Consider the following 23,634-nt stretch of genomic DNA (forward strand, 5'->3'; position numbering starts at 1 on the left):
ACAGTTCCATCAGACAAGTGGTTATTCTGGGTCACACAATAGGCTTTGTAATTAGATTTCACCAGTCTAATTTAGTAACTTGCTTTAAAGTCCTAATATGATCAAAAAGTGCAGTGGCATCATTAAAACTGTTTCATTTTCTGGCTTGTTAACCAGTGTACACCAGCAGTCACATAAGATTTTCTTGAGCTTAAATGGAACATTAAAGTTTCAGATTAAACAACAAGAAGAGATGGGCTGGCTCATTAAGTACCTGATAATGTAAATGTACAATTTTACAATGAAGAATTGGCACCAATGGAAGTGCTACTGGCTTAAAAAAAAGGTTACACTTGAACCAAGTGAGTAAAAAAAACTGCTCTAATCTTAACCTTATATTTAGGGGAATACTTAAGCATACATTTTTGTAATTTCTTTCAGCTGTCATTTCTGTCAGTAGAGTATGGTTGACATTATATGCAATGACAACTGTTCAAGAGCATTAAAATCAACTGTCTCCATCTGAAGACAAAAAACAGTGTTAATCAAGTAATTGAGTCTTGTCATCCCAGCCCACAGCTGGTGATAAGAATCACGCCTTTCAGCTCTGACAGGCAGAGGCAGGCAGAGATAGCCCTTTCACCACAGCCATTTATATAATAAAACATGTAATGATGACTAAACGCCACTAGATGGCAAAATACAGACCATAAATGGTGCCGCTTTGTAGTGCACTATAGGAAGGAAGTACTCAGCAGTGAATTGCTTCCTGACTGCTTGGATGACTCTCAGGCAACTTTGATGTTGTGGGAAATACTGAATATAGGCTAATCTGGATTTTTTTTTTTTTTTTTTTGAGTTTGTAAAATGGCAGCCTTCCACACAGGATGCCAGGGTGCCCAAAACATCACATGAAACATACACTAATCTGTCTAAAGAGATTTCTGTCTCTGCTTTCATTATAGGCTGTGGCAATCAGCTTTTGAATACAATTTAATAATATGAATATGAAGTTTCATTGGTGCATCATCTCAGACTAACATGAAACTTTATTCTCTGTGTAGCCTATTTGAGGAAATCCACTAAAACACATTTTTATGCCATCATCAATTATGGATTAAATTCTGGATCCATGAAGTTTTTATATTTGTAAAACTTTCCTCAAGCTGAGGCAAGGGAGGCCAGTGAGAGAAACACTAATGTGCATATGGGCATGTGTGGGCGGCAGACCCCAGAAGCAAACCTGGAAGCCAGAAAAAATTTTTTGGTGTATGGGCCAGGGGAGCAATTCTTAACAGGTGTGATTTTCGGCCCAGTATCCAACTCTTGTAATACATCCTTGAACTGGGAAACTCAGACTTCTCTGAGTACAACTGGAATGCACCACGACTCTAGAGAGGGCCCTTTGCTGGTTGCAATCTGCAACCTCATCACTAGATGCCACTAAATCCTACATGCTGACCCTTTAAGTATACATTTTAAAAAGGGGGATTCTTTATGGAAATGCAGAAAATAAATCCAAGGCAACAATTTAACTATGTCCTTTATCATTTCTTTATGTATTTATTGACAATCTACTTAAGTCACTCTCTGTCCTCCACAGCAATGATCCTCACTCTGTGCATTTTACTCCCAGTTGTGTGTTACCATAGAAACGGTTAAATGACAGTCCCCTCGCAGAGAGCCAATGGACGGCCATAGTAAGGTGTCTGGTTACTCCCAGTCAACCCACGCTAGCTGGGCAAAGGGAGGGGTTATTCCGCTCCGCAGCAGTTATGGTAACTTGGCTTCGCTGGTAGAGAGCAAATGCCGAGTAGTGGAGCCACAAACAGGAATTCCAAGTAATTTCTGAAGAGGAGATTTTTTTATTTGTTTAGTTATAACTACCACGGCTCGGGTTGGTGGATTTTTTTTTCTTTTTTGTATCGCTTTTTTTTTTAAATCGCCGCTGAAAGGTAAACCTGTTGCCTGCCTGTGCCTGCCTCGCCGCATACTCACAACTACTATCCAAGATGTTGCTTTGTGGATGGGATGGCGTCTGGTCCCGTTTGTGTGCGCACTCATAGCCTCGCCGGAGCACCAACATTTCCCCTCCGAGTGATCCTGTAGCACTTCTTGTTCGGTAAGTTAACTTTTTACCACTTAAAAAAATGTAATGGGAAGCAACTTTGTAGCGTTGTTGCGAAGTTGAGCGGAACCGGGAAAAAAACACTGAAGAATTGAGTCTTCCAAAGGCGAGGTTTGAAACACACCGATACTGCTTTTATGTGAAAACCTTGAAAAACTTTAGCTAGCTGTTAGTGTCCTGCTTCTACACAACCTGTTTCTTGATATTTGGGGTGTCTCGAAGTGAAAGTATTGCTATATATGTTATATTATCCTCACAACAACACTGCTCATAGTGGTGTCTGTCACTGGGCATCTTAGGTTTTGGACACACCAGTAACTGCATATTTTAAGTTTGGGGAGGAAGAGGAGACACCACTGCAAAAATAACTAACTAACTTCGCTAACTGCTTTCTAGCTTATCCACCTGCATTATTAGACAAATGCAGTATATGCAGAAGCGTGTAGGACTGCATTTTCCCCTGTTTTATAACCTTAACAAAGCCACTTGGAGCTGTAATGTGTCAGCACAGACTGAAGGTTTTATGGGGGTTGTACGAAGGCAGTTTTTTTTCTTACCCCCTCCCCCTTCATTACCATAGAAAAGTAGTAAAGTTACTCAAAGTCAAAGGTCATGAGTGTTTTGAGTGCCATATGTGTCACTCAGGACAAGAGAGGAAAGTGGTGAGGCTGTATAATTGCGCAAGATGAGCATTCCCATCAAAAGTGGTTATGATGGAGACGGTGTGTGCATCATCATAGGAAAGAAGGGGAAAATAGCCAGTGGGTTGGGTTTGTGTTGGGAGGAGGTGGGGGTTGTAGGGGAGGTTTCGCAAAAACCATGCTCTGCATGTCACAGTACTCATAGCAACCCTGTGATTAACAGAAATGGAGCGGATGAGGTCGAGACCAAAATGAGAAGTGAGGGCCGTCAGTCCAGAGCTGGGCTGATAATAATGGAATAGTCATGGCTCTCCTTCTGGCTGGTTCTGGTCCGAGCTGAGCTGAAAAACAAAACACCAACATCCAGGGTGGCTTACTGGTTAGGGAGATTGATCCGTGACTGGTAGATACCATGTTCAGTGCTGTAATGGCCAGTGTAGTGTCCATCACCAGGCCTGTGTTAAGTCATTGTAAGAAAATCTGGAGAATCACGTCTGTAAAAATTGGAAGTGGGTTACGACAAATGAAAACCAACAATTGGGTTTTCCCTTTTTATTAAAGTGAGTCACCACTTCTGTCCTGTTCACGCTACTGTTTTCCTCAGAAGTGCACCAACACAGCTGTGAATCCTCACGACTAAAACCACAATGTCTTTACCCACGTTTCAGTTTTGTAGGAAGGAAGAACATAAGGTTGCAACTGTTATTCTCATTGTCATTAATCTGTAGATCATTTTCTCCATTAGTTGCTCTTAAAATATAAGTAAATAACGATTGTTCAATTATCAAAATAGTCACCGATAGATTTTCTGTCAGACGACTTATCGTTGCAGCTCTACAAGAATACATCGACACTATTTGGAGGAGATACTTTAACTCTAATGTCTTCAGCTGGCATTAAGTTTAATAGCACACAGTCCACATGTTTAGCTTTGATATGCGTTTTGAGAACATCAGTCCTTACATCATCCGTCATGTTGGTTCAAAAGACACTCCGGTCCAGATCCTCATAGACATTGTGTGTTTCGAATTTAAAGCTCATGCTCACAGGCTGCGTTATACAGTATGATTCTGGGAAAAAGAGGTTCAGTCAGAGTTTGTTGTTGAATTTTCCTGGCATGAATGACTTCAGGAAGACTTTCACCTCAACGTTGGCGCAGAGTGCCTCTTCTCACCGGCTTCTGTTCCAAATGTCTTTGCCAGCTGAGACCACAGCTCTAATGTTTAAAGGATATGAACAAATTCCTTCTCATATCTTACGTTATGAGTTATGCTTTTGGAAATGAAAGTGGAATATGATGATTTTTATGTGTGATTGCTTTGAAAGTACATCTACTCTGGTTTTCAAAAGATTTCAGATCAAAAAAATAAAAGAACACTGATGTACGTGTTTTTCTGATCTTTTTTTTTGTTCCCTGCAAATATAGAGAGGATGAACATTCAAAGAAGGCAGCAGAAACTGAAATGATTTGAGCTTTTCTGATATGGGTTACTAAGATGCAGTGCTTTTTTATTCTGGGAATTGTTTTTAAATCCATTTTGTGGGTTGTAGCTGTGTCACAGACAGGAAGGTGGGAGGAAAGGAAAAGCTTCACCTAAGTGCAGAGAAAAGAGCGCTATCACGTTTCCAGGATTATTTTCTTTAAAGTCCTTGTGACTGTGGCCAAGACTTTCTAACACTTAGCAGCAGCAGCAGACTAAACCGTTGTTTAGGTTTTTCTTTTGTAGCCTACAGTGTGGAAATAAATGGCAATACCTGGGAACAAACATCTCCACTGTCCGAAAAAGAGAAAGAAAATGAAACGTTGAAGTGGCGAAGGCTGTCTGCTCTCGCTATTTTGGGCCGCTGCCTCCTAAGCCCCCCTCAATAATGAGCAGCACCACAGTCCAATGAGAGAGGAGTTGGCCTGCACAGCAGCCTCAGTGTGGATAAAAAACATTCCACTGTAGGTCTCTGTTGAAATAACAAGGGCCACAAAACAATCAGTCTTCACAGCACCCGCTCTCCCCATTCTCATGGGTAATGAGCAAGATGGTTAGTAACCCACTTCGCCTCACACTTCACGCCTCCCATTGACTAGAATGGTTAACTTGCATTCCTGCATTAAACATGCAGGCCTGTGACATGCTTATTCATTAACTCTCTTTTTTCACAATGGAAATCATAGAGGCAATGTTGTTTCACATATTCCTTACAGAAATAAAGCAGAGCACTAATGAGGCTACTGACCCAGTTTATGCCAGGAGATTTTTTGGTATGGTAAGTGGTATGCTGAAAATGTTCTCATGATGCCAAACACAACAAAACAGGTGCATAGCTTCTTTTAGAGGAGTTGAGTCAAACTTGGCACTCTTTTATGTTTTTAACTTAAAAACTTAAAAAAAAGATGCCATAGGTTGCACAGGTGCTCCACATAAAAAATGACAGTTTTTTATGCTGAACATTTAGACAAAATGTTATCGAAATTGCAATGTGCAATAGTGCTGTGTGTCAAAATAACTTTATAAATGAAATATTGTGGAGCTGCAGAGATGTCTGGGCGTACATGTCATGTTTGATAGAAAACATCTTTATCTTGCCGTAGTATATTTTTCAATAAAAATGGAAATATTATGTCAAAATGATAATTCCATCTAATATTGCAAATCATATTACAATTGCAATATCAGTCAAAATAATCACAATTAGATATTTTTTCAAAATCATTGTATGTGTATGTGTGTGGTACCTCACACAGTCAGCAAAACTGAAATACAGCAGCGTCGCAGAACACAACCAGACCTGATCGATAGACTAGACTCGATAGACCTAACATGAGGTTAGGGCATCTTCGCTATTAACCTCTTCTTTGTCATGCCAAGCTCTTGGAAATATCCATGATTTTGGCGTTTGACTTTACTTTAGGAAAATCTACGTTTTTTTAAGGACAGAAATACTGATGTGATCAAATCTGGTCTCACACATCAAACCAAACATGTTCAATGTTTGCTTGATCTAGCGTAGGAATTTTGCTTCATTTCCTGTTTATAAGTGTTTTCATCAGCTTCGCTTTTATGTCACGGACCAACACTTTTGATCTAGAAAATCCTGCATAAAAGCTGTGATTTAGCCAGTCTAAATATACCCTGTGCTGCTGTGTTTAGTGTCAGTTTGCCCAACCGTGTGGGAAGACATTCAAAACATCAGAAAGGCTCTTAGTGTTGAAAATAGGGATTTGTTTGAGTCATGAAAAATCATGAGGCAAAATATTATCCTTACTGTGTTTCACAAGATTTTAGCAAAAAACATGTTTTTTTTGTTCTTATAAGAAATGCACTGTCACCGCCATATTATGTGTTAGGAAATATGGTGGCACAATTTAAATCTTTGAGGTCTAGATCAAAAGAAGAAGTGTGGAGAAGTCAAAGGCTATCACTAACAACAGGTTTCTAGCATTATTGCATGCAGCATCATTATCATATACAATTCTACAGCAAGACAAAAATATTTGTAAAGTCATTTAGCCAATCTCAAGATTTGTCTGCAAAATAAAGCGTGGTTAGGCAGTAACATTTTTCAGCCTTTAGGCAGACTGTAGAGTAGACAGACTTTAAATTGCTATAATATATAAGCTCAAAGAACTATCAATCTTAACGTGAGTTGTCTTCATCAGAGAACACAGGTCTCATGTTGTGAGGTGGATAAAGCATGTTAACCATCTTCTTAAGGGGAGAGGTTACATCTACGCCGTTGTGGCTGCCCCACAAAGAATTGTGTTATTGGTGCTTTTGCTTTCGTACTCCCCCACTCTTTTGGCAGAAATTACACCACCACCTTCTTCTTCTTTCTTCTTCTTTCTTCTTCTTTCTTCTTCTTCTTCTTCTTCTTCTTCTTCTTCTACTTCTTCTTCTTCTACTTCGTATTATTTATTGCACACAATAGCCTTAAGAGTATGCCAACCCATATTTCACTGTCTGAGTATGTAACAAATAAAACCTTTCAATCGTTTTAATTGTTATTTAACTCTGTTTGGTGGGAGATGCTCTTCATACTCTATTGCGAAATGATGAGTAACTTGTCGGGCCGCACCTGTTTTCGTTGGCAGTGCTAATGTTTGAAAAAGCTATGACAGTGCAGTTTCCCCCCTTGACATCATCACACTTTTCCTTTTTTTAATGAGAAATATTAACTCTCTCATGCAAAGTTACAGCCACCCTCACACAAGTTTTTCTCACTGTTGCAAAAATAGATGCTTACGTCTAGCACCCACAGCTATTGTACTGTGTGTTTCTATATAGTGTGGGTGTCAGTAGTCTCTGCTCAGGTAGAAGTTGTGTTTCTGGAGCTTCTTGTTTTGCTTTCACTTGCATCACGTCACAGCTGAATCAGGAAGATCAGAGGCTCATCGCCGCTGCAGCATAGGAGTTGGACTTCAGGGAGAAACAATGATAGATGACATGATCTGAACATTTGTCACCTCTCTCATTCGGGGACATGTAAAGCACACTTGTGGTATTTTAAACCCACCGATCCGCATTGTTTAATCTTGCCTTGTGTGGTTTGGAGACAGTTACAGCTGTGAAAAAAAGATACCAAAGCCTAAAAATGGCTGCAACTCCACTCCATATCAAAATATATGAAAATCATAATCAAATCAAATCATGTAAGACAGCCTGCCTGTGGGTCACATGGCTGAAGTCAAATTTTCTCCCACGGACGTAGCTTGTCACGGTTTGTGTGTAATCTGAATGTGCACTTGGATGCACTGCTGGGTGATAATGGACCATGAATTTTCATAAATTCTCCATCAAAAGCTGAACTGTGTATCACTGCTGCTCACAAGGTAATATAAACTACCTATTTTGAGCTTGACCCAGATATAATTTTATGACGTGTGCTCAGGAAACAGAAGCTCGTGTTATTACTTATGTTCACAACAGTTAGCAGCTTTAAGGCCACACCAGAAATAGTGGTGGTGTGCTTTTCTTCATTAGTGTCCATTGGAGTTAGAAACTTTTCAGAGACATTGAGGAACTTGCAGAGGCTCAAAGTAATAAAGTGTGTGTCTGTGTGTCTGTGTGTATGTGTGCATGCGCGCATCATGTGCTTGCACTGCCTCCTCCACTGCACAGTATGATAAGATGGCTTACATTTTAGAGGATGTGGGAGTTTGCCCTGAGGGCATGAGAGCGCACGAAATGTTGATCAGAGCTGGTGTTAAGTGCATCAGTGCTCGAGGTTATTTTAGTGATAGGGCAATGTGGGCTTATTTACTTTCATCTTATAAAGAGTCAGGCCAGTCACGACAAGTAGGGTGTGGATTCATACCGTATTATGTTATGATTGTTATTCTCAACTCAAACAATTCAAAACAAAAAGCAAACAAAACGTACAATAAAGGTCAAGAGGAGCATAAGCTTATTTTGGTGATTCGTGAGTCTGGATTTCAGTGTTCTTTATTTCTCTGTTGTAAATCACTTCTCACATACTTCTTTTTCTCTGCTTTCACAGGAGAAGATGCATGTGTCTCTGGCAGAAGCCTTGGAGGTCCGAGGAGGCCCTCTCCAGGAGGAGGAGGTGTGGGCAGTGCTCAGCCAGAGCGCGGAGAGCCTCCAAGAACTCTTTCACAAAGGTATGAACATGTGGAAACTAGTCTGCCATGATATTTTTTCCTTGGACATTATCGTACACATTTATATGTCTTGCATACTTTCTTAGTTCTACCTGCTCTATTTTTAAACAGCCTGCTCTCTAAATCTGTCACCACAGCTTTTTTGTAAAATGAAGGAGCTGGGAAAGAGTCTTATGGTATCCAGATTCCTTGTCTTGCAGGTGTCATGTTGTCTGTCACTGCCCTTCTGTGACTTAAAAAAATAAAAAAATAAAATTGATGACCAAAACCAGTACTGAAAAAACAAAGATAAAAAAATGTTATACTGGCTCATATCTACCATTTTAATTTATAAATTCTGTCCCATGAATGACCCGGCAAATATGCAACATTTTGGTCGCATCGAATCACCCATTTATGGTAGTGGCCAGTTTGTCGCATTGTGACCTGACATCATTTTTTAGTGAATCATGCGTGCCCGTTGATGTCTGATTGTCCTTGAAGGCGGAGAAAGAGATAAGGCTGCCTAATTCCTAAGTTATTTGTCACTTAGGTAAACTGAAACAACGAGTGACTAAGGGAGGTTTTAACCCCAGAGACATCGGACGGGATGTGAGTCAGCAAGTTTGGGCGGTGTCTAATTTCATGCGAAACTTCAGTGTACCTGCTTGCGTTGGCCATAATTGTGAATTTCCATGAAGCGGTGACCCAGGTTAAGTTCTATGCATTCCCGCTTAAACCAGTTTGACTTCCAGTTTTTGCTGACTGGTTTAATTGTAGACAATTCTGGCATGTTGTAGGAATTCCCTCTTATCAGTTTGGCCTGTAAATGCTGAGGTCACATTTATTACGAGGATTGTGCTCTCATATCTCAGTCATTAACACCTCTGAGATAGCATACTGAAGGACAAGGTGCAAGGTTTTTTTCAAACACTTGAAGTATTTGAAATCATTTTTATTTTAATCCCTACCTGGCATTGTGATGCCGTGATTGTTAACACATTCTTCTTTTTACTTGAGTGTGTAATTGTGTTGCCATTCTGAGTAAACTGCGGTCTCATATGTACAGTTTTAGACAGCTGAGTGGAGCTAAAAATTGAGGAGCAGATGTTGGAACTGGCAATTATATACTGTAGTCACTGAGTTATGTAAAGAAGTAAATTTACCAAGAGAGAGTGGATTTTGGGCAATTTGTTAATCAGGTATTAAAGGTGATAGAAAATTGGTTTATACTAAAAAAAAAGGATAAAAAACAAATAAAGTTTAGTTGATTTGTTTTGCTATAACAGATTTTAAAATTTGGGGTGAATGTTATACCGTAGATTTATTTGGTGAAAGTGAACGTTGTTTCCTAATGAGAAACGGACTCAAACAACCTTTACATGACAGGCGTTTCAAGGCCCTTTCATACAGTGTGAATAGACTAACATTGTCAAACAGTAAACCGCCAGCACTTCTTTTCCCTGTGTGTAAACAGTAGCGGTCAGTTATGTTTGCAATAGAGTGATTTATTTGAACAAGGAGTGTGTGAATATTTCTGATTTCTTCCCTCTCTCACATCTCACCTCCATCAAAAGATAATTTAAGTTTATATAGAAACCGGTATCATCGACACTTGCATGTTTCTCTGTCTGCTGTTTGTCTGCCTGCTCCTGCTTTTGGTACTCTGCCAAGGCCATCTACTGCTCTACATCTGCCAGCCTGTAGCTCTAATGGCATGTATTTTGTGGAATTGAATGCATGGTACACTGTCACAGTCTGTAAGCATCTACTTTTAAAGGACAGCCTCTGTTTCTCTTTTTTTTTTTTTTTTATTCCTGTCCCTGAGAGCTCAGATAGCTTATCAGAATTACAGACTGCATTGTTATAGTATAAAGAACTCACAGTAGTAGTACAATAGTAGTACAATTTACTGTCCTTTTTGAAGTCAGCAGGTAATCAAATAGTGCCTTTCCCAAGTTATATTTTAATTAGGTTGAAGAGTCATTTTCCAGCTGACATGGTTTCTACAGTTTATTGAAACTGTTGATTAATTTGTCGAGAAACAAATTTACTCAGGCTGAGTCATGCACTCCTGCTCGGCTCTATTGTTTCCTTTCCAGAATAATAAAGGTTTTTATTTTGTGTGGGATACACCTTGTAACCCAGTCTACTTTCGAGTAAGATCTCCACAACGGTCACTGAAGTTTTTAAACAGGAAACTTATATTTACTTAGTAAATTCCAGCTTTTGAAAGCAGATATTTGGTGCCTCAAATCCAGTTCCTCCGTACGTCCTCTCTGCTCCTCTCCGAGCTAAAGTATCAGTCAAAGAAAAGAATTTTGCAGCGCTGCTCAAACATTCCTTTGTATATTTTTAAAACGTTCCCTGACCATAGCGCTGGCTGTGGCTTTGTAGGAAAAGAGAATTACGCTGTGTAGCCATTCCTTTCTGCTTCTTTGCCTCCAACAGTTATTTTCTTGCAAGGCTAAGAAAGCAACATATGTTTTTGTTTACTTCAATCATCTTGAATTTCCATAAACGCTAAAGCCTGAGCGAAAAAGATCCACTGCGGTGGTATTGGTCTATAGTCGCTGCATACAGGCTGTAAATGCTCCGGGGAAAATTTGATGCCAGTATCGAGCATTGTAACAACTTAAATAGTGTGTGTGTGTTTGTGTGTGTGTGACAATGGCTAAATAATTTAAGTCCAGGATGATGATGTATCTGTTTTCCTGTTTTGGTTCTTGATCTTATCTTCTGTGGTTAAATTGTCTGTTTCCCCTTCCAGACCCTGCAGCCATGGGCTTCATCATCTCTCCCTGGTCCCTCCTGCTCATGCCCTCTGGCAACATCTCATTCACAGATGAGTATGTCACCCAGCAGGACTTAAGAGCCTTCACAGCTCCAGAGGTGCTAGAGGGAGCCTCCCTGACTTCCATCTCTGACATAGAGAAGGTATAAATGCTGAGATACTCCATGGGTTGGCAGAAAGTTACAAAATGTTTGTTTTTGTTATGCTTCACTGGTGTTTTAGGTTTTATCACCTTTTCCCAAACAGTGGGACAATTTACATACAGTTTGCATACTTTTTCAGCAAAAATCCTGGTGGTTAGTTTAAACTGCACATTGATGGAAATGTACAGTTGAGTTGGGGGGGCGGGGGGGGGGGGGGGGGGTACACACACTTAGCAACACATCTAACACATTAAGAATCTGTGATAGGCTAAGTCATACATTCATTACCAGTGAATAATGTAAAATTCAAATACACGGCATAACTGTTGTACTTGCATCTGCCACCTCAAACATAATGTATTTAAACAGTCTTTATGCTCTTTTTTGGGGATTTACTACATCTATTAGTCATTGTTTGAATGACTGGTGGTTAAATATCTGTAAAACAGGACAACACAGAACTCTGATGATACATATTAATCATTGACTGATCGGTGGTCCTTGTCCAGTTACAATTTGTAACTGAAGTCGTGAGCAACCTTATTATCTCCTGGAATGCACAACCTTTTTTTTAACATATATACAGAGCCACACCCCCTCTATTTGACTGCAGCCCTCTGGTATAAGAGCTAAAAGCTTGCATGACTGGATTCTCGCCTCTGGCACGGTCCCACAGACCTCAACACAGTTTTGTGCTGAGTCAGTTTTCCAGCGCTGGTCCCGTCTCCCCAGCTGAGTTATTTCAGTGTAGAAAATATAATCTGTTTCTGTCATTATCAGAGACTGTGGGTAAATATACGTCAGCTGCGAGTGCCACAGTTTTCCTTTCACTTTTTCAACATATGAGGTATTATTTTTGCTTTTAAGGGGGCGGCTTTTAAATTTCCACATTTTCTGAAAGTGTGAGTGTGTCTTTAAATTTGGGCCTGAGCTCTGTTCCTAAAAGACCTTGAAGGCTATGTTGCATTCTTTGGCAATCCCTGAATTATTCTTTCCTCTACCAAGCCCAACATTCAGGGGAAGTGATTTCTCTCCCAAGAAATGAGAGCAGAGTAATAAGGAAAGGAAAATGGAAAAATGTTCTTGGATTTAGGCTGAAAGCCCCTGTCTTTTTCCTTTCCAAATAAGAACAAATTCAACTTTTCACTACAGCAGTTATTACCTTTTAGTCTGTCTCGGTTTCTCCTTCTCAGAATAGAATCAGGCATACTGGACATAATGAGACTTATTTTAGTAAGTTTTAATACATAGTTTGCCTCAGTGAAACAAAACCTTTACATTCCTCTTCTTTATCTTCATCTGTTCACCATTGCTTTGCCCTTGTCATGTTGTTGTATTCAGTGATGTTCTTTTCCACAGATGCACATGTACTCTCTGGGGATGACCCTGTTCTGGGGAGCAGACTATGAGATTCCCCAAAGTCAGGTAAACTCATTACTACAGATACTTTTTTCCACATGGATGGGCTTTATGAAAAATAACCCCATCACCTTTGCCTTTACATTCACCTTTTCACTACATTGGGCATTTCAAACAATGCTGGACAATACAGACAGACACTATGAAACAACTCTTGCGAGGATGTTAAATTAATATTGCTCACAATCAGCCACACCCAGAGTAAATTTTATCAAGGTGTAACAGGATCTTCTATGTTAGTAGTTTTGGCATCACACATAAATCAAGATACCAGTAACAGCTGCACAATCACAAGATGCCATTGCAGGAACTTGTATGGGGCCTAGTACAACTTTTACTACTCTTTGGTATTATAAATCTAAAGTTTCAATCATGGTAATTTACTGCCCTAATGGCTCAATGGAATCTGTCTTTTAAAATTAGATTCTTATCTAATAATTGAATCTGGATGAGAAAAGGTGCAAGCTCTAAATGCTTCTCTGGAATGTGTAAGAAACCTACCAGACCCCTAGAGATGGTTTCACTCTCAGTGCGTTTATATCTCAGCAAGAGTCAGCCAGGTGTAAACACTATCTGTACAGTGTGCTCACATTCATGAGAAAGTACTGCCCACGGGTTTAGAGAAATGATGATTCACTCAAGTTTGCCATCCACTTGGCTTCACTGAAGGGCTCACACTCCATCCACTTTCAGCAGTCATAATGCTTTCCTCATCCATGAAGGAGCTGCAATAGTAACACTCATAACCGCTGGAAAAAAATGAAACAAATGTTGGGCCAAGAACATGTCAGTGTTTCTGCTGCATGAAAATGAAGGGTCATGAAAGACAGTTACTTCCTCCTGAAATAAAGAGGACACAATGGCTGGACAGACACTTTATGACCCTTTACCCACCATGTTTGTTTTCACTCACAGTGCCAGCTCTACATTCACAGCCTGCTTTATGTAGTATGGACAAAAATGATGTCACTGTGAAGCAAAAACAAATCATTTGAATCTGTCCGCTACACTCTACACATTACACCGATTCATTCTAGTAATATTTGAGAAAGAAATGTGCAGAGTTATTTAGAAGACTACAAAAAAGAGATTATTTAGTAGTGATAAAGAGTTGAAATCAGCATCACCTTCTCAATGTGCAACACTTATGTCCACTTGCATGCTAACAAGAGTCTGCAGCCATGCTAGCAGCTCTGGCAGCCTGTACTTTGGGCTAAATGTTTACGTCTGCACGCTAACAAGCTGTACTTATACTGTATACTATGTTCACAATGTCATTTTAGCGTGATGCTCATTAGCAGTAAACATAAAGTACAGCTGAGACTGATGGGCATATCGTTAGTTTTGCAGGTATTTGGTCACATTGCTAGCTCACAAAGTCATTGTTCTTCTAGTAAATTTTCAAATTTCATGTATTTGTTTTAATGTCAGTGCATGTTCTGTTAATAATGTATAAAGCCAATTATTTAGTATTTCTTTGAATGAAAACGGGAGATTTCCCTTTAGCCCTTTAATCTTAGAAGTCATTGTTTATGTATTAACTGTCATTTTTTTCTGTTTATTGTGCAGCCTATGAAGTTGGGGGAACACCTGAACAGCCTGCTTCTCAACATGTGTGATGATGTTACAGTGAGTCGAATGTCGTTGCGCACGGTGCTGGACATCTGCAGCAAACACATCAGAAACTCCAGTTGTGACCCTCCCTTCTCTTATATCAGGAAACTTGTCCGATTGGTACTGGGCAGCCTCTCCCAGGTACACATTTTACTTATGTAGTTCAAATACAACATTCTTGTCTATGTTTTTATTTTAGATGTTTCCCAGAAAGCCTTCATTTCATTTTCCAGTTAAAAGTAGGATGAAAGGCTTATCTGCTCTGTCAAAGCTCAGTACGTTAGTTGAAGTACACAACAGATAATAGGTCTCATGCTGATAGAACATGATTTCAGGATGGATGACTCTCAGGAGGAATGACCCTCTAACTTATGTTTTTCTCCTCCTCTCGCCCCCATTGCTTTTTTTAAATTTTTTACCCTCGCTCTTTGTTTTTCTTTCTCTCTCACTTCCACTCCCTCTGTCTTTTTTCCCAGCTGGACGGTCTGCTGACTGATAGAGAGTCTCTTCCGGAGCGGAGTAAAGAGATTCGTGAGAGGCTGAGGGGCAAAGGCTTGCCTTCAGGTAAGACGAGCTGACACTGACTCTCTGAACACAGAGAAACTACGGCTGTGTTTGCTCAGTGTGTTATCAAAGGAACTTCTCAGTGGCGTAGAAAAAGTCATTTATTTACGCATTGATTCAGATTTCTTGGCTGCCAATGGCTTATGACAAAGGGGTCTGCTTTTTTACTAGCCTTTAAATTGGTAAAATCAGGCCAGTTTATGACGTATTTTAACCCATTTTCTGTGTAAGTCCGGAACCAGGACAAATCACTAGATCCGAGATTAGTGTAAGATAATACTGTTGAAAATAGTTTGTATATTTAGGTCAAAAGAGTACTTAATCTGTTCTTTCTTTCTGATGATAAGCTGAGGAAATTACTGAGTGTAGTTAGATATTCTGTTTATGTCCTCAAAGTTGTTTACATTTGAGTCACTTAATTAGATATAAATGCCCTTGCCTGGTCATCAAGTCATTCATCACTTACATCCTCACTTTCTGAGTGTGTGGGAAAAGAACTGAAAGTAGACGAGAAGCAACACACAGCAACCTCGGATCGGATTTAATTCAGGAAAATATGACCAAATCTTCCCAGTGGTTTTCTGAGAGAACTCCGGCATTTTTCCAGGCCATGGAAAGGAGAGGAGAGCACAAACATGGCCATCGTCCCGATTATGTAAGCACGGCATGGCATTGATTACAGATGCATATTTTGGAGTCACCAGTGAAGCTGCTGGTCTGCTGTTTGTATCAGTGCTTTGTTTCCCTTGTTGAGCGCCAGCCAGCCCTAGGGAAAGTACATGCAAAGAGTATTACTCAGTTCTTAAGCGTCTTTCTTGCTAAGGAGCGGCTCTCTCCCTCCTGTATTCCAGTGCTTCCAAGTTGTAATTGGTGCTAGGGGAACTCAGTCATTGTCTTTTTGTTGTTGTTGTTGTTATTGGATATTTGATGTCATCATTTCTTCATTGTTGTAATCCATTCAATGGCAACACACCAGTTTTAGCTGAAAAACTTGGAAAGAAAAATAAATGACATCTTGTCAGGGGTTAAAAAACATTTTTTGCTCAAGCTAGTTCTTGTATGTTTCTCTTGAGTTCCTGGAAGACAGACTGTCTGTCTTTGATGTGTTTCCCTGTTAAGACCGAGCATATGCTTTGTACATTAAACCGCCACATGTAGCGCTTTTACAGGAGTTCAAGTCTCCTTCTGCTCTCTCATTTCTGTATCTCCTCCTCTTGTTTTTTCTCTTGTTCATGCACATGTTTGTCTTGTGTTTTATCTCTTTCTCTCAAAAACAAGTGCCATGTTTGAATTCTACCAGTGACAGCTTGTGTGGAAAGGGAAATTTCTAATTTATTGACAGTCAAAAAGTCAACATTTATTATTCAGTTTTCAGAAAGACATGGTGATAGATGGTTGGACACGTCTGCCAGAAATCATTAGTTATTGTGACACAGTTTGTAATTAATAGGGAAAAGAGGCTGCTAAAGAAATCAGACAAAAGTACCTTGTAAGGTCAAGAGCAGCATGCCAGTTTTCTTAATTTGCTTTTCCTTATGCTGTTGGTTTACTTTACAAACTGATTACTTTTATTTGCCATTAATGGCTGCTACATGTCCACTCCTTGGGCTGTGTAACAGAAACATCCTACTGCTGCAACCAGTTCTAATTGAATGGCATCTGGACCATTAAATTACCATGGAAAATCCAGTTGGACCCTGGCTTTTTGTTAAATTGAATGAATTGAATTTGAGAAGTATAAAGAAAATGTAGAAATCCTCCATAACTATCTAACAAAGTTAGGAAGCTTCTGTAACAAGGCACCTGGCTTTGACACATTGTGTATAACAGATCACAACACCAGAAGGAAACTGCACAAGATTGTTAGATGTTAGGCAAGCTGTGTCCAGCTTGTATTTCGTTATGTATTGTATGTACTAGATCTCTTATTGTGGGGACATATGGCCTTCAGTAGCTGTTTCTGGTTGTCAGCATTAAGTATTTCATTGGAGAGACCATGAGAGGCCTGGTGCAGGTGCTCAGTCTGTTAAAAGCCAAGCTGGGGTATAAGAGCAAAGCAGAGAAAGTCTGCGTGGCGTGTTAACGAGCCATGACATGCTGATGCTGTTAGAACTGGATGCCAGGTTGGAGAGGTGCTTAGGCATAATGAAGCGTACTGCATTTACTTAAATCAAAATCCTTGTTAATCCCCCCTCTCATCATAAATACCACGCCATGTAAGGGTAGTATATTATCCCCTGGGACTGGTTTTATATTTCAGATTATCTCTTATAATGTCTGGTTCAAAATGTTAAATAATGAAAAACATGTATGAAATAATCTAAGAATCAGTTTGCAATCAGGTTTGTTTTCCTTTTGAATACCTTGTAAGTGGTTTTACTTTGTAAGTATTCAAGATTAAGATTTGGTTTGGTCGTGGTTTAACTAAACGTTGCTTTTCTCCTGTTCTCAGGGAGGAGTGCCGCCCCCAGGGTTTTAGAGCGCTACCGAGCCAGGACTCAGGAGCAGGCGTCTCTCAACAGAGGCCTCAGTCGTTCCATGGGCTCCCTGCCAATCCAGGACTTGTTGAAGGGGGATGAAGGGGCAGCCCTACAGTATTCCCTATCTGACTATCACCACAACTCTGAATCCCCCACAGAACTCTACCCAAAACCCCCGTCACTCCAGCACCAGCATTCCTATCCTTATCTGCACCCCTTTCACCCCCAGCAAAAGGGCCGGCCCGTGGAACTGGACAGGAGGTCTTTACCCTTCCACAGTGGAGAACTGAGGCCAAGTCAGGCCAGAAAGACCTGGGCCTCCTCTGTGGACTTGGCTTGTATTGACCCAGAAGCTATTCGCTTTGGGGCCTTGGAGGATGCACGGAGAGGCAGCACTGCCTTAAGTACCCACTCCATAGGAAGGCTCAAATCGCCCTTGAGGGCATCCAGGGAGAGGGATACTCGCTACCCAGAGTTCGGTGGGCTGAAGGGTAGGAAGCCTCATCACCACTCAGCCCTGTCTGTAGGCTCAGGCCTCCCTGGTGCCTATGACAGGATCAAGGAGAGACAGAGGAAACTTCAGGTGCTAAGACAAGCAGTGGATGGTGAGTTGACTTTCTTAACATATATGTATAGTGTATAATTGAGTAGCTGATCTCAGTCCCAAGACTCAGATACTGTTATGGAGAATTTGTTGGTCAACCCTAAATATGGAAAATGATCTAAATGATACGTGTAAAGTTTTAATCCCATTGGGTTAGGTGAGGTGTTTTCATGTTGTTCCTTGTTCCTCGTCCAATGACTCATGCCAGAAGTTTGTAAATGAATATGGTAAGTTTTGCTTGCTTTGGACACGCCTCCTACTGTGCACATGACATAACATGGATGAACCGGCCAAGAAAAACTGTGAATTTGGCTTTTCCTGACAGCTGGGGAGTAATTCCCGTTAACAAAGAATAATCTTCACTGATTGTTTTGTAGTATGAGATGTGTACAGGTTTGTGTAATATTATAGTTTCTGTGGTTTGAGTGAGGGTCATTGATTGAGACATTTTTAACTGCCTGTGAGACACAATGTCGTAATTTTGAAAAGTACCTTCTACGTCCATTGAAAATCTTATGCGATATCACTATGTTTTTATTTGTATTGCATCAGATTACACGTAACATGTAACTGGTCATATGTTAGAGGATGATGCAAGTTTGGTATAACTAAGGTTGGATATCGTATACATTTTACCAATTCCTATCGATTCCCAGTTTAAATTCCACTATGGTTGGGGAAAAAAGAGGTCAAAATATCTTTTACTCTTTTAAGCATTAACATTTATTGTTTCATTAAAATAAGTAAATTCAAAGTCTTTTTAATTTAACATTCTGCTTTTGTTTCGATTACTTTTTCATCTTTCCCTCAGTGACTGTAAAGACCAGTTCACACAAACTCATTTCACATGTGCACACAGCGTTGCAGTGTAATAACTTTCCAGAGTTGTAAAATCCAGTTTGTGATGATTAAAAACTGCTGTTCTGTGTTTTTCTGTTAAGCCTTTAAACACAATAATCTGTTACCCCAAACCGGACCTGCTGGATTGCATTTCACACCAACACAACCCCCTGTATTATTTTACAAAGGCTTGTATTTAATCTGAACAGCTTAATGACAATTGGACTACAGTAATTTACATGTGAACAAGGTGTGTATCACTGCTAGGTGTCCAGGGCTCTACTGACTGTTGACTCGCTCGGGCTCGTAGACCGCAAGACATCAAACACTGTTTAGTCTTTCAGATCAAAGCCGTACTACCTTTTTAAATGTTTGATCAGAGTTAATGTGCAACCTGTCGTGCAGCTAATACGCTTCCTAAATGCATAGTGGTTTGCCCTGTCATGATTTTCGTTTGAGTGTTCCATCTTTCACTACTGGTGTGATGTTAGCCATGCGTGTTAGCTTTTGTCTTAAGAAATCGACATGCTGTTCCTTTGATGCATGATGTAGACAGGTCCTGGAAGATATGTAGCCATTATCTGCAATAGTAAATGGTTATATTGCAATTAGGAACCTGATGAGCAGAATTGAAATTAATATTGTTTAACAATTCCTTTGGAACCGGTTTTAATTCGGAACTGGTTCTCGGTCCCCAACCCAAGGTGACACATCTGAGTTTGGACCTGTGTCATAGCTGTGTAACTTTTTATACAGATATTTTGTCAGAGCGTGTGGCGTGTGGGCCACTACATTGGTGAAAATGCTTGTTATGTGCTTGGTCACCCACACTTCCGAACTGAAAAACTTCCTGGATTTAGTCTGCTACCGAGACAATGAATGTAATCTCCTGTAAAACCTGCCATTACAAAGTCCCAGCTGTTTCATCCACATATATAGGAATGTCAGACTGGGTGGTATAGTGGATTTATCAGGCAATAAAAAAGGGGGGGGGGGTGTTGCTGCTTGGGGGGAGAGACTGCACGGCAGCATCAGCTGGGCTGAACTGGGGAGGTGAAAATGTGACAACGATGGGATGACGTGAGCAGACAGACACCCGGACTAGTTACAGGTTGTGTGTCCGTCTGTAACTACCGTGTGGGATCAGAGGTGGGTGCTGGCTTGAATGAAGTATCATTGGTGGTGGCTGGGCAGCAATGTTTAGACAGAATGTATGAGTCACTAGTACAGAGGTTTCCAAATGGCTGATTCTAATTACAGGCCAGCTTAATTCTAGCCTGCTGCTAACTGTCACACATGCTATATAGCCATGTGCCTCTCTCCTTTCTTACATATGACTATAGACTCTCAGATATAAGCATATGTACATGCAAAATAGCTAATAGCCTAATAATGCAAACATCCAAGGTATTCACCGACTCTAAAGAAACAGTCTTTGTATAATCACATGCTTGGGCCCGAGCACACACAACACAATTGTTTAACACCTCAGCAGTCAGCCTCAAGAGCTTTAAGTTTCCCTCAGGAGCTTATTGAATTCTTAGTAAAGTCTCCATAGGCAGGCTAGTTTTATGCAACGAGTCACATGTGGCTATATGGGTCTGCTGGCCATCTGGGGACAGTGGAGAAGCATGAGGGATGAATGGTTTCATATAATAAACTACTGTCTTCTACCTCTGTTCTTCCATGCTCGCTACTCTCCATTCCCCCCCGCCAACCTCCAGCCTCCCTGCTTTTCTGGCAGCTATTTTTAATGCTGACCGAGCCACCAACCAACGGCATTCTTTTCCTTGACTGTGGCTTTTTTATCCCCAGCAAGTCCTGCCTTTCCTTTCCCTTCCCTCCTCTCCTTTTCCCTTTTGCACTTTTTATTTCATGCAACGGTGTGAAGATAGGAGCTGAGCGTCTAATTCCCCTAGTTTGTCAGAATAAGAAGATTAGGGTGGTGGGTAGCGGCCTGTTCATTGTCCCACCTCTCACACTGAGTGTGTGTGCTTGTTTATGACAGAGAGGGCGTATTTCCCAGCAAGGATTATCTTTGTGTATTTTTATGTCAGTATATTCAAACTAATATAAAATTATGATTGATGTGAGACACTATGCTGACACAAAGGAATGTTTACTCCCATCAAAACTGTGGAGTGACTATGAAGGCTGAGCCAAAATATTTTTGTATTCCATCCCAGAGCTATTTCACCGTAGTATGAATGGGGGCTTAATTGAGCACAGACCATTTGCGGGGCCTCGTGGATGTGTTACTTGGCAGAGAGCTCCTTTTTCTTTCTTTTTCTCTTACTTTTTTTCTGTTCTTTCCTGCAGGAAAGTGATGGCGCAGCAGTGGTCAATGCTCTCAGGTTTCACTCAGTCACACAGTGCATAAAGTCCCGTTTCTAAGCTTTCTGTGAGTGTGTGTTCGCAAATCATGTTCGACTGAATATGTATTACATGAACACAACTAAACATTGTGTGTATGCATGCCTGCGTGTGTATGTGTGTGTGCATGGGCATGATTATACCTGCTCCCCTTTGTCTCACCCGGTACCCCTTCTCCCTTTTTGGTACCAAGGTGCTTCAATCAATAGAGACTTTCCTAGTAGACCAACAGGCTGTAATTGGAGTCATGTGTAGCGGATGAGGGAATTCCAAACATTATTGGACTTTTCCGGCACTTGGCAGCAGGTCATGTGGCTCCGGACCGGGGCGGATCCAGTTTGGATAACAATACAGAACACTACCGCCCCAGGGGAAGGGGAGGTTTTAAACGAAAGTACAAGGCCGAAATTTTCATAATACTATTATTGTTTGGTTTGTTGACTTCAAGGGCTGCAGCGGGAAAGATTTGTAGAGGTGTTTGTAAGGCTTTCATGAAAAGCCTTTTATCATTAGGTCTGTTTATGATCAGTTTTAATCCTCTGCCTGACTAATTTCCTCTTCACTTTATGCATAATTTCTAAAACAAGCACTATAGAGATTCATAAACAGTGAAACTTGAAATTACATTTCCTACTTTTCTATTTTTACACCCACACTGAATGTTTTTCTTCTGAGTCATGTTAACTTGAGGGGTACAATAAGCTATTATTCTTTGTAGCCTGTGCTTTTAAAGGGAGCTCCTCCTTTCTTCCAGGGACCACCAGACTTTAAATAACCTCAGCCTGAGTTTGTGTCTCTTCTCAGCTTGAGCTCCCCCAAAGGCCATAGCCTATAGAAGCTGTTTGTGTACTCACAGAGAGCATGTGCAGAGGTGCCAGTTGTGCAAGGAGACAAGAATTGGAGGGGAGGGGGAAAGCAGGGGTAGGCAGGGACGTGGGAGAGCAAATGAAAAGATAAGGGAAAGGGAGGAGAGAGAAGCACACAGATAAACCCTGATTGAGTTAATTCTCCCCTGGAGGGGATGCTCTTCCAGTTAAAAAGTATACTGTATTTCCAGCAAGTGTTGTTTTGTCTCCCTTTACTGAGAAATAGAAAGGATGGCTGAGTAGGAAGTAAGTTGGAGTATTGAAAAATCATACTCTGTACACTCATTAAGCCTCAGTAGGTACACACAAGGCTCAAACCCACCGAAAGTGATAATCAAATGACACATGTCATTTAATGCTCCTATGGCGTAGTGTTAACTTCTGTGTATATAACTTTTATGTGTGTAGTAACGTTTTATGTCTCATTCACTGTTTTGTTCTCATTACCACCTCTCTCTCTCTTTCACCTCACTCCACCACCACACTCTTTCTTTCTCAGCTGCAGAAAAAACAGCTTTGGTTGCTGGGTTCTCATTTAACTCTCCAAAATCGAAACAAGGCAGTTAGACGTGCCTCATAATGCTTTTGGGGAACGTTTAGCCATTTAAAAACAATAGGTGCGCGACTCAGACATTTTCAGTGCGTTTCAACCTACAGTATTTAATTACTACTAAAACTTGCTGACAGCGATGGAAATTCTTTCTTCTTTTCTTTCTGTCGTCCTTTCCTGTACATGTGCATGCTTGCTTCTTACTGGTTGTACTCCTTTAAGTTGTAGGGGGGAGGGATTCACTCTTTTCCTCCTTTGATCCCCTCCATTTTGCAATATTTTCTGTTTCCTGGGAGCACAAACACAGAGTCACACTCTGCCTAACTCTTTTATTGCTTCGCTCACTCGCTAAAAATTTCACATTATCTGCAAAGATCTCACAGTTAATCTCTCTAAGTAACTGTGACATTCTCCGTTTATCTTTGGCCTCATTATCTTTGAGGTGCAGGAAGTATTTTTTTGAGGTCACCATAAAATGCTGATCCCAGGTCTGTGTTGGATTTCTCTAAATGTGATTATTCCCCCCTCAGGTTAACTGTGACTGACCACTGCATTTTTGGCTTCACCAGAAACCTGAATATGGCACACAGATTAAAATTACTCTACATTGTAAAACTCAAGCTGAATGACTAAATGCTGAACTAAGATGGCTGGACTTGACTTGGACATGGAGAGCATTTGGACTGAAGTAGATAGATACTGGGTAGACAACATATACTGGGGTGGTTTTAAAAAAAAAAAACCTGCAATAAATACCCCTGCACTAAATGCTATAGAATAGGGCAGCTGCGTACTTGTGTTTTTGCAGTGCTTATCACTGATAGTATTCCTTTTCTGGACTCCATTGCTTTTTAAGGGCTGCAGAGTAATCTCTGCAACATGTTATCTACTTAACACTACACACTGCAGCCCCAAAAAACTACCACTGGACTGAATCAATACCCCCTTACAGTCTCAACAAAAACAGAGCACTCTGAGCTGCAGCATATTGGTATTTGCCGCAGGTCAGTTGTATTGCATTGTTTTTATTTCGTCTACCTCGCCAACCC

General features: G+C 40.6%; 1 protein-coding gene across 1 annotated transcript in view; it reads left to right on the forward strand.

Annotated features, from left to right (window-relative positions):
* The first annotated feature begins 1,976 nt into the window (after positions 1 to 1,976).
* Positions 1,977 to 23,634, forward strand: part of ptpn13 (protein tyrosine phosphatase non-receptor type 13) — a 47,010-nt gene continuing 25,352 nt past the window's right edge. The window contains exons 1-7 of the mRNA XM_053339632.1: positions 1,977 to 2,101; positions 8,239 to 8,359; positions 11,109 to 11,275; positions 12,635 to 12,700; positions 14,264 to 14,449; positions 14,785 to 14,872; positions 17,325 to 17,957. Of these exons, the coding sequence (XP_053195607.1) occupies positions 8,245 to 8,359; positions 11,109 to 11,275; positions 12,635 to 12,700; positions 14,264 to 14,449; positions 14,785 to 14,872; positions 17,325 to 17,957 (1,255 nt within the window). The 5' untranslated portion in view covers positions 1,977 to 2,101; positions 8,239 to 8,244. The remainder of the gene's footprint in view (positions 2,102 to 8,238; positions 8,360 to 11,108; positions 11,276 to 12,634; positions 12,701 to 14,263; positions 14,450 to 14,784; positions 14,873 to 17,324; positions 17,958 to 23,634) is intronic.

The sequence above is a fragment of the Scomber japonicus genome, chromosome 19 (assembly GCF_027409825.1).
Source record: "Scomber japonicus isolate fScoJap1 chromosome 19, fScoJap1.pri, whole genome shotgun sequence".
Lineage (NCBI taxonomy): Eukaryota > Metazoa > Chordata > Actinopteri > Scombriformes > Scombridae > Scomber > Scomber japonicus.